This window comes from Belonocnema kinseyi, chromosome 7, assembly GCF_010883055.1.
Source record: "Belonocnema kinseyi isolate 2016_QV_RU_SX_M_011 chromosome 7, B_treatae_v1, whole genome shotgun sequence".
Taxonomy (NCBI): Eukaryota; Metazoa; Arthropoda; class Insecta; order Hymenoptera; family Cynipidae; genus Belonocnema; species Belonocnema kinseyi.
Genome location: NC_046663.1, coordinates 78,261,887 through 78,273,870, shown reverse-complemented (window position 1 = coordinate 78,273,870; position 11,984 = coordinate 78,261,887). Strand labels below are relative to the sequence as shown.

The following is an 11,984-nucleotide window of genomic DNA, read 5'->3' as shown; positions in this document are numbered from 1 at the left end:
TGGATTTTTCATTATTTTGTATGCTGTCAAAATTTGAATTTTGGATTTTTCAAGAAAATTAAAAAAGTTGTTATGATAATATTGTAGGGCATTCAAAAAGTAACATTTTTCTTCTCTTGACTTTTTTTCATATCGTGTTTTTTGGAATTTTGTAAATGCTATAACTCTGGTAATTTTTTATTTTTTGAAAAAAGTCATAAGGATAAATTGTTCGACTTTGAATACTATGAATGACCGTACAGAGAATTTTTGAATTTTGAAAAAAGTGACCCCAAAAATATTCAAAATGTGCCCACTTTTAAATTTTTAATCAAAATCGCTGGCTAACGAACTTCACCTTTAGTTTAGGACACTTAACGAGTGTACCAAAGAGCAATCTAATAGATAATAATAAGTAATAAATTTAGTTCGAAAAAAAACGTAAGAAATTGGAGAGGGGGCCAAAACTTACGGACCTTAACAGAGAGGGATGCCGAAGGGTTACTCACTGAGAAATCTGAAAATCTTAAAACTATGAATGTGGCAATCACAATCGAATGGGCATAGAGAGTGCTAAGTTTTCTGTGTGATTGCTGAGATTGTCCAAATTTCCAAAACTTCTCGAGATCCGGAATCTCGAGGAGAAATCAAACTCGGCTAAGGTCGGCGGCGTTCGGATGGAGGCGGCCGTTAGTACGACGTTAGTTTGAATGGGTGAATGGTTCTTGGTGTGAAATCTGCACGCTTAGCGAAATAGTTCTAAGATTTCTAAGAGTTCTTCAAAGAGTTTTTGTAAGATTTTCAGCGCAACAATCTGAGAGTTCTCAGTGACCAGACCCTCGGGGGGTGCGTGGTTCAAAATTTTAGAAAAAAACTTTACTTAATTTATGCACGGCCCCTAACTCAATGTGATGATTATTTAAAAAGTGATTATAAAGTAAAATTAAATTAAAACTGTAGCGTGTAATATATCAATGATATATTGTTAGAAATCACGAAAATTTTTTTTAATATTTTGAACGTTTAATAGTTTTTAGATTATGCATTAATTATTTTATTTGAAGAAATAAAATTTGTTGTCTAAACTATTGTTTTATAACAAATAAAAAACGTCGGCAATTTTTTTTCACAGTTTCTCGACTTCAATGATGTTATCTTTCTCTGGTATAAAAATATATTGCAATAATTTATTAAATTTTTAACAATGAAGGTGCGGACTTGAGAAATCGAAATTATAAAGAAAAATCAATGAGTTGCCTGACTATAATATATGAATTTTTTCATTGTCCTTTTGTGCAAATACCATAATTCTGCATCCACTAAAAATAATTGTGTGGCTCAAGCAAGGAGTAAATATTAGTATATTCTAAGAAAAGTTTAACAAAACAATCATCAAATTGAAAAAATAAATATTCTGAATATAGATACATATTATTATCATAAATAATTAGTTATTAAAGGATTTCGAGTTATTTTTAGTTTTACTCTTATCACCAAGGGCTATCGGATATTTTTTTAAACAAACTTTAAAATTCAATTAGTCTCACGTATAGTTTTTCATTAAATTTTTTTCTATTAATAAAAAAAAGAGTCATTTAAATAAAAAACAACATATTTTTCATCAGGATATTCTACGACTTAAAAATGTACCATAACCGCCTGATTCAAAATGAATTTGGTCTCTTCCAATTTCATTCGTAGAATTTCGGTCAAATTTATAGACACTAAAGTTGGCTAAAAATTGTTTGTTGTCAAAATTTTATTTAAAAAATTGTTTACTTATTCGCAAAAATTGAAAAGTTCATATTTTTAAATGCATATCGAGAGAAATGTGAAGTACAACTTCACTCTTTATAAAGGGGCAAGTTTGTCAGCAGTTATTTCACACAGTTCAGTTCATGCATTTGCCATAAAATTAAACCTCAAAATTTCTTGTCAAAATGTAGTTCTAAATTTCTACTTCTAAATGAGTTTGAATTGGAAAAGTTCGAACCATCTGGGACTTCAGCATCATATATACATCTTATAATTACATTATGTTGCCATACGGCTCATGGAACACGGTAATTACGAGTAGATCAACAGAATGCCGAGATCCGGGCATATTGATATGTTTACGAGAATCGATTTGCCTTCTCCACATGTTCAGGTACTGTTAAATAAATTTCTAAAATGAGACTGATTACGCGGGTTATTATGTAAGAGTTAAAAAATATTATGTAAAATATAAATTTACTTATTTGGACAAATTTCTTTGTAACTTGGGTTAAATGGTTTTTCTAAAATGTTTCTGTTGATCTTGTGCTAGTTTTTGAAAACTGACCTTTGAATATTAAATGTTCTCTGTCTAAATAAATTCTTCTGCATTTGTTTGAACTTTTCATTGCTGTTTAAACTTTTCACTTCTGATAATTCGTCTAGGATACAAACTCAACTTCAAATTTAATAAAAATTGATTATTTATTATTTTAGTAGATTTAATTACAGTTAATTTCATCGTAAATTAATTTTTAAAGATTTTTTTAATCTTTAAAAAATAAATTAATCAAATTAAAATTTTAAAAAAACGTCTATGATGCGAAAAGTTCTGTCAACTAAAAAATAATAAATATAATCAACATAGTTTGTGAAATCTAAGTTTAGTAAGTAATTATAAGATATCTAAATAGAATTTTTCTTTAGTTTGATAAAATTACAGAAATGTTGAGAATGTATTAAAAGGGAATAAGTGAAAACTTTATGAGATTTTCTCTCCTTTTTTGAATAACAATAATCTAGCCAAGTTTTCATTTTTCCCTTTTAACACGTCCTCAACATTTCTATAATTTTATCAATATCATTATATATTTTTCGTAAAATTTTACTTCCTTTTTTCTCATTTAAAAGTATCAAGAATATTTAATACTCAACAAAATATAATACATATAAGTAACATTGCTATTAAATTATAAATAAAAATATAAATATCATTAGTTTTTCGATTTTTATAGATATTTAGTTAGTGAAGTTATGTTCAAAAGTTTGTACAAATCGGTTCGATTGTTTAAGTTCCAGGTCGTCTGAATTAATAAAAAAATAGTCAATTTATTCTAAAGTTTTCAGACAAATTAGTAGAATATTGTAGGCCTAAGGTCAACTGAACTCCTACAAATCGAATTTTGGACATAAAAAATAAAATATCTATAAAACTGATTGTTTAATGAAAATATACTGAAAAACTTAATGGGTGCTTAATCAAGTCAATTTATCGTGACATTTTTGGATGAATCGGTTAAATATTGTCGGCTATATTACTACAAAATCGAATTTTGTGCACTGAAAGTGGAATTTTTCGAGAAATAATGAATTAAAATTTTCTGAGAAATAGCCTTTAAACTTCATCCAGTTAATTTATTCTGAAATGTTAAGACCAATCAATTTCAATATCGAATAAACTGTTAAAAAATCGAATTTTGGGAATAAAAAGTGAAATAATTAATTTATCAATATTTCTAAAAAAAGGCACTTAAGCTTAATCTAGTCAATTCAGTCAGTTATCAATTTATTACCGCGAATCTTGACATTACAAAACATTGTAATTATGTTTAGGTGTTCCTGGGACTTTTCTTTTGCGGGACTCTAATTCTAATGTTTAATCCACGTCAACAATTTCCAGAAAATATTGATACACAAATATCACTTGTGGAGATACAACAGTATCAAGTGCACCTACCCATCGAAGCTATAGCGATATCATCGGAACTGAGAGGACCCTCGCGACAAAATTCGTTGAGCACTCAACAGGAAAAAGAACTTCTAAACTTTTATGTCAGCAATGCTTCGAATCTGACCTCGTCGGATTCCATTTGTCAGAACACTCAGGAAACAGATAAATTTCAAAGAAAAGGCATCAAAGAAAACACATAAAAAAAAGGATATGAAAGGAGGTTCCAGTGAGAATGCAAAAGGTGCAATGTGATCTGTAAGTTATATCAGAGAGTCCCGGCTTACTCGGTTAGGGTGGTCCAAAACAAAATAAAAAAGTCTGAATTTCTTTTGGGACAATGGCTTCTTATTTGAGGTTCCCAAAAAAAAGAAAATGCTTATTTTTTATGGATCAGGCGATGCTCCGTCCACCCCCCTCATTTTCCTATTGAAAAAACATGGGTAAACTCCTGTTTTTACGAATATGTGACTGGAAGGCGTGCATTTTAATGAAACGAGTGCAAACCACATGGACTTTGTAAAATCACTTCTCCCGAATGTGGTATGTTTATTTATGTTTTATTTCGAACACCCTAAACCCTTAAAGCATGACTCAAAAACCACCCTCTAAAGGAGTCTTAAGTATTTTGCGGTACATTGGTCTTAATATTAATTTTCTGTATGTATTAACACGAGCGAAAAACTAATCAGATCGTGTCATTTAGGAAAAATGAAAACTTTATTTGTTAAAACAAATATTTTCAGAAAAATATCACAAATTTACATCGTCTCTGAGTAACTTGAAATATCTCAGATGGAAATACAAGACTGGTGCAATACTGGATCAGTACACTTTGCCGAACTCCCAGTACTGGGAGTCTGTACTGGGCCAATACTGCACATCGTACGAATATTATTTATCATTTCAAAATTGAAATTCCATTTAAACGTTTTGGTTAATTTTAATACATACTATTTCTATAATCTAAAGATATGACAAAAAGGTATTTTTTAAAAATATATTACTTTTGCTGGCAGTACTTTGTCTATAAATATTAATGTTACAGCTTCAAATGAATTAATATATAATATTTCTAAACATTATATTACAACTAAAATTTCTAAACCACATAGTTTCGAACCTACATATACAATATTAATACCTGAATCTATCACTTAGCAATCGACAGTCTTAACCATTACTCTACAGAATTGAAAGTCAATGAAAAAACCATCCTCAGAAGCCACAGTTCAAAAAAGATGAATTACCAGTTTTTTAAAACCCTTTCTTTCTAATTCATTTCTTATGGTTTAACGAAAAATATAAATAAAACAATTTTGAAATAAACAATTAAACTTGATTACAAAAGTTCTTTCATGCGATATTTTCTTTTTTCGCGGTTTAGACCATTTTGCAACTTTTTATGATGACATAAAATGTCATTTTTTATGAGGATTACACATTTTTATCAACGGAACTTCGAAATTTTATCGTGAACTGCGACAATTTATTTAATGACAAATTTGAGTAACATTTTTCTTGTTATGTGTTCTACACAATTTCACAGCGATTAAGAATTACGTCAAATATATTTTTATCTGAACATTTACAATTTATCAAGAAGATAGAACTTAGCATTTTTTTCTTCAAAGACAAATAGGAAAGAAAATTTTATTCGCGATTATATTGATAGTTTTGCTATATTTTTGAACGCATAACGCATATTTTTAAACGTATTTGCTTCATTTTTTAATATTTATACTATCGGCATAATACTTTCCCAGTCTCGGCTTCGATTGTGAAGCCAGCCATCAGCCAGTACTTGGTGAATTGCCGATTATAACTAATAAGTTTATGTCAGTGGCGTCACTAGAACCGTGTAGGCCCCACCGCAAAAATGTATAGAAGGCCCCTCTTATAAAATTGAAAAGAAAACAGCGTATAAGTGTACTTGAAATACATCTGAAAAAATCTTATATAGTTCTTTGTATAATATATTACAAATGAAATTGTATTTCAAATTATTTATATCATAAATTATAGATAGTTCAGGCTGAAAAAATTAGTATTGCATCGTAAATAAAATAATCTGCACGCTGCTAAATTACAATTCGTCTTGCTTTCATTTTAAAAACTTGATCAATAACACTTTCGACGTTCAATACCTTTGCAGCAACACGTTCGACTGCCAGTAGAGATATATTTAATAATCAACTCAGATGCATTATATTCCGCAAATAGGATTTTATAATTTTTAATTTGCTGAGCGTCCTTTCGCAAGTTGCTACTGTAACAGGTAGAGTTAAATAAATCCTTAAGGCATTTATTACTTCTGAAAATCCTCATGGTACCGAATCTGTAATTTCTCTGCTGCCTTAAAGTATTCCTGCCTCATAAGGTTTCGTGAAATTTCTTGGTTCCAAGAACGCAAAAAGATTTGCAACTTCATTCATTCCTGTCGAAGAGCTATTATCAAAACGATGGTCTTTGGTTAGTTCGTCAAAATGCTTCTCACGCTTTGGTTTCCGTTTTTCTACAAAGATTAGTTCAATACCCCATTTTTGAGATACTTGCATAGCTTCTTCCTTACACTATTTATACTCAAGTCTGTAATCTTAGTTCAGACATCTGGTACTTTTACACCGTATTAAATAGGTAATGCGTCCTTTTTTTTGCTAAAACAGTTTGACTGACCAGCCCCATTGCATTTTAGAGAAATATGTTCAACACCAAAACTAAACTAGGGAAAATTTTGAAAAAGTCAGATACAAAAATCTCCTATTTTCAATAGAAGGCGAGTTATTGTCCTTCGAAAAACCCGTTTTTCGAAAAACTCCTCAAATCTCGGAAGAACTATATCAGGGCGCCCGAAGTCAGAGTTTTAATGTACTTCTTTTTTTCGATGTAGATGTGTAAGTGGTGCAAGAGAAAAGGCTTTATCTTTTTTGCTATTTTGAGTTATTTGTAGCCAAAACAATGGTTTCAAACCTGCCCGTTTCATGTATATGCTAGAGAAAACTGTGAAATTAATAAATTAAATTAAGGACTCAATTCTGCGTAAAATGAAAAAATAAAAATATTTTATCTCATATGTCTCGATTTATGGCCATGAAACTTTGACCCCTTAAATTCGGGAGGTTCTGTATGTAATAGAAAATGTACTGCAACAGTATTCGGGAATTATGGTGGCATATGTGAATTTGTAGTTCACTAAAGCTCACTTTATGCTCCTTTTTTGTTATTCAACAAATAATTGTTCCAAAATTGTTTAATAATATACTTCAGTCTATTAATTGTGTGCATATTTAATGTATTTACTTTGTGAAAATCACTTCCAGAATATCTGTTGTCGAAATTAAATAAAAAAATGGTTTTACATTGTTTATTTATTATTTATAAAAGAATGTTATTAAAGGGATTATTTTTATAAAGTTGTATTCTTTTATGTTAAGAATATTTTTTTTAAGAATTACTAATTAATTTCTTATGTTAAATTTTTGCTGATTACTGGCACCTATTGAAGATCGGAGGTTTTTTGCCTTTGACTTTGTCAGAATTTCCTCTAGTTCAGTTTTGGTGTTGAAAATTTTGCTCTAAAATGCAAGGGGCGGGTCAGTCTATGCAAACATGATTGATTATTGGAACTTATTTAAAAAATATCTCCGGGAAGCACGAGGCTCATTTCTAGAAAACTTGAAACTTTAATCAGGGCCCCTTCACAGAAAAAAAAACGAAAAAGTTACATTTCAACACAGAAAAATTACTTAAAGAATTAAAGATAAAGTAAGTTGATCGTGTTGATATCCGATTTAAACTAATCAGTTGATGTCACTCAGCCAGCGGTAAGTCAGTGTAAATAAATGTAACTCAGTTGTAGAGCAGTGGTGACAATACGAGACATACCAGATTTCTATAAAGTTTGTTGACAAATTTGCAAAGAACTACAATTCTATGTCTTATTCCAGTGGAAAGTAACATTTACATGTACTGATTTTTTACATTGGCTAATTCTTTTATTTCGTCATGAGGGTACGAATAATTTGCAAGCAAATGTGAATAACGTATTGTTTAAATAATGAAAAATTGATCAAAAATGCATGAAAGTTTTTGATTTGACTATTCAGAATGATTTGTGATAAAAAAAAACATACATAAAAGTAATATTACGACCAATATACAGCAAAATACTTAAATCCCCCGCGTGAAAAAAGTTTGCATGGCTCAAACAGGACAACACACTTGGAAATATCTGGCTAAAGCATGGTTCAAGGCTGAATGGCAGCATAGCGCAAACCTTGTTCCTGTCCGTTTCCTATGCTTAGGACACGCTAACCACAAATGAATATTCTTAAGAACATGTAAGTGTCAGAGAAAATTAGACTGAGTTAAAAATGAAAATATTAGGTTTGCCAATAACCGACACGTCTGTAAATGATAAGTTCGCTACCCGGGTGCACCGGTTCGCGCACCAGGTAGTGTAGTACATATTCTATGAGAACTTTTTAAGAATTTAAATTTGGTGAATAATGAAAACAATTCCAAATGTTGAGTCGACCACCCCGGTGCACCGGGTCGCGCACCAGGTATTTTAACACGTATTCTATGAGAATTTTCTCAACATTTAGATTGTTTCAACAGCCAAAATTACTCAAAATTGTGTGTCGACGATCCGAGTGCTCCAGGTCGAACACGAGGTAGTTTCAAACGTTTCCTACGAGAACTTTTAAAAAATTTAAATTTTGTAAATAATGAAAACAATTCCTAATGGTGATTCGACGACCCGGATGCACCGGGTCGTGTTCCAGGTATCTTAGTACGTATTCTACGAGAACTTTTTCAACATTTATATTATTCCAACAGCCAAAATTACTAAAAATTAAAGTCGACCTGGGGCGCGACTTGGTGCACCTCGGTTGTGGACTGACCATTTGAATTTTTTTACATTATTCAAAAACTTAAAACTTATTTAAAGTTCTTGTAGAATACGTATTGTACTACTTGGTGCTCGATCTGATATACCCGGATCGTCGACTCACAATTTTCAGTAATTTTGGTTGTTGGAACAATCTAAATTTTGAAAGATTTCTTGTAGAATACGTGCTAAATTACTTGGGGCGCGACCTGGTGCACCCGGATTGTCGACTGATCATTTTAATTTGTTTTCATTCTTCACAAAATTTAAATTTTTCAAAAGTTCTCGTAGAATCTGTATTAAACTACCTTGTGCTCGACCTGGTGCACCTGGATCGTCGACTCACAGTTTTTAGTTACTTTGGCTGTTAAAACAATCTTAATTTTGAAAAAGTTCTCATAGAATACGTGTTAAGATACCTGGGGCGCGACCTGTTGCACCCGGGTTGTCGACTAACCATTTGCAATTATTTTCATTATTCGCCAAATTTAAATTTTTTTAAAATTCTCGTAGAATACGTATTAAACTACATGGTGCTCGACCCGGTGCAACCGGATCGTTTACTCATCACTTTAAGTAATTTTGGCTGTTGGAACAATCTAAATTTTGAAAAAGTTCTCATAGAATACGTGTTAAGATACCTGGGGCGCGACCTGGTGCACCCGGGTTGTCGACTAACCATTTGCAATTATTTTCATTATTCACCAAATTAAATTTTTTTTTAAATTCTCGTAGAATACGTATTAAACTGCATGGTGCTCGACCCGGTGCAACCGGATCGTTGACTCATCACTTTAAGTAATTTTGGCTGTTGGAACAATCTAAATTTTGAAAAAGTTCTCGTAGAATACGTGTTAAGATACCTGGGGCGCGACCTGGTGCACCCGGGTTGTCGACTAACCATTTGCAATTATTTTCATTATTCACCAAATTAAATTTTTTTTAAAATTCTCGTAGAATACGTATTAAACTACCTTGTGCTCGACCTGGTGCACCTGGATCGTCGACTCACAGTTTTTAGTTACTTTGGCTGTTAAAACAATCTTAATTTTGAAAAAGTTCTCATAGAATACGTGTTAAGATACCTGGGGCGCGACCTGGTGCACCCGGGTTGTCGACTAATCATTTGCAATTATTTTCATTATTCACCAAATTTAAATTTTTTTAAAATTCTCGTAGAATACGTATTAAACTACATGGTGCTCGACCCGGTGCAACCGGATCGTTGACTCATCACTTTAAGTAATTTTGGCTGTTGGAACAATCTAAATTTTGAAAAAGTTCTCGTAGAATACGTGCTAAGATACCTGAGGCGCGACCTGGTGCACCTGGGTCATCGACTCACCATTTGGAATTGTTTTAATTATTCACAAAATATAAATTTAAAAAAAGTTCTTGTAGAATACGTAATTAACTACCTGGTGCTCGATCTGGTGCACCTGGATCGTCGACTCACAATTTCTAGTGATTTCGGCTGCTGTATCAATCTAAATTTTGAAAAAGTTCTCGTAGAGTACGTGCTAAGCTATCTGGGGCGCGACCTGGTTCACCCCGGTCGTCGCCTCACCATTCGGAATTAGTTTCATTATTCACAAAATTTAAATTTTTAAACAGTTCTCGGAGAATACGTATTATCTTACCTGGTGCTCAATCTGGTGCATCCGGATCCTCGACTCCCTAATGGTAGTTATTTTGGTAATTGGCACAATTTAAATTTTTTTAAAGTTCTTGTAGAATATGTGCTAAACTACCTGTTGTGCGACCCAGTGCATCCGGGTAGTGAACTTACCATTTAGAGACGTGGCGGCTTTTGACAAACTTAAGATTTTCATTTTTAATGCAAGCTCATTTTCTCTGACAGTTACATGTTCTTAAGAATATTCATTTGTGGTTAGCGTGTCCTAAGCATGGGAAACGGACAGGAGCAAGGCTTGCGCTATGCTACCATTCAGCCGTGACCCATGCTTTAGCCAGATATTTCCAAGTGTCTTGCCATGCTTGAGCCATGCAAACTTTTTTCACGCGGGCCGGTTTAGAGGATGGTTTTGGGCATATACTAGAAGGGGTTGTGGGCGTCAAAATGAAAAGTTATTGCATCCGATAAATCCGGGAAGTGATTTGAAGAAATCCACACAATTTGCACTTGTTAATTTGAAATGTTACGCCTTCTAGTCTGATATTCGTAAAAATAGGCTTTTTATCTTTGTATTTTCAAAGGGGAAATTGAGAGAGTGGACGGAAACCCTAAACGTTGTCTGATCGAAAAAATACGAATTTTCTAGTTTTGTTAACCACACAAGATGATCCTTTTTCCCAAAAGAAATCAGAAATTTTGTTTTTTGGACCACCCTAACCTTGATGTACTTGGTCTGAGCGGTACAACGCAAATTATCCAAAATAGGCTCAATTTGTTAAGCGGCATGAAACTTGGTATATATTTTCTATTCGAACTAAAAGAAAGTCTTAGGATGGGGGTCAAAAAATGTTCCAAGTAACAAAAATGGACAATTATTTTTAAAAGCAAATACTGATATGTATGATCGTTATGCTGCTTCACAAAAATAAGTACAGTGAAACTCTTCTATAGCGCCGCTTTTGGGGCTGACCGTGGTTGGGAACTAACACATTATAGCCCACTCCGCTTTTATTTGTTCACGCCTGAGAGACAACCGCAGACCCTGCTCACCCCGCGCAGCTCCTGTTACACCAACATGCGGCGCCGTGTCAATTTTCGGAAGGGCTATAGAAGATAAAAATGCAACTGTTTTGATAAAAATTAAACCATTTTTTTTTCAAAAAGTTGCCCTTTTTTATTAAAATTTCAACTGTTTCGTTGAAATATCGTATTTTTTGGTTAAAAATTGAAGTAAAATTTTCGTGGAAGATATACTTCTTGTTGTAATCTTATATTTTGATGCTAAAATATCAAAACAAAGTCTTTTTTCGATGCAAATTCAATTATTTTTTTAAATTTGTATTTTTTATTTAAAAATGCAGGCGTTTTAGTAGATATTTCATATTTCTTGGATAAAAATGCTACTGTTTGCTTCAAAGTTAATCTTTTCTCTGTTTGAGGATACAACTTTTTTTTGTTAAAAATGTTGGTTGAACCACTTTTTTAATTTTTTAGGCAGTATTCGTATTTTAATTGAAAATTAATTTCTTTGGTTGAAGGCTTAGCTATTTTGCGACAAATTAATTTCTTTGCTGAAAATTCATATTTTCAGGTTGAAAGTTCAATTTTTTGATCAAAAATTACACGCGAATATTATTTATAATAAATAAAATAACATTTTGTATCAATTTTGTGGGTAAAGTTCTCTAAACATGTCTTGTAGAGACATTATTGTTTGGTTCATTAATTTTAATACAAGTTTGCAGTACATAGTTGTCTTAAAAATAAAAATT

General features: G+C 32.1%; 1 protein-coding gene across 3 annotated transcripts in view; it reads left to right on the top strand.

Moving 5' to 3' along the window:
- Positions 1 to 1,869: 1,869 nt before the first annotated feature.
- LOC117177038 overlaps positions 1,870 to 11,984 on the top strand; it is a 12,424-nt gene continuing 2,309 nt past the window's right edge. The window contains exons 1-2 of one of the 3 annotated variants that reach the window (XR_004467654.1): positions 1,870 to 2,128; positions 3,635 to 3,940. Coding sequence is in view for 1 of the 3 variants with exons in the window: in XM_033367502.1 (XP_033223393.1) it covers positions 2,066 to 2,128; positions 3,568 to 3,885 (381 nt within the window). In the remaining 2 variants the exon portion in view is untranslated. Of the gene's footprint in view, positions 2,129 to 3,567; positions 3,941 to 11,984 lie in introns of all 3 variants that reach the window. The other 2 variants (XR_004467653.1, XM_033367502.1) reach the window with 2 other exon arrangements.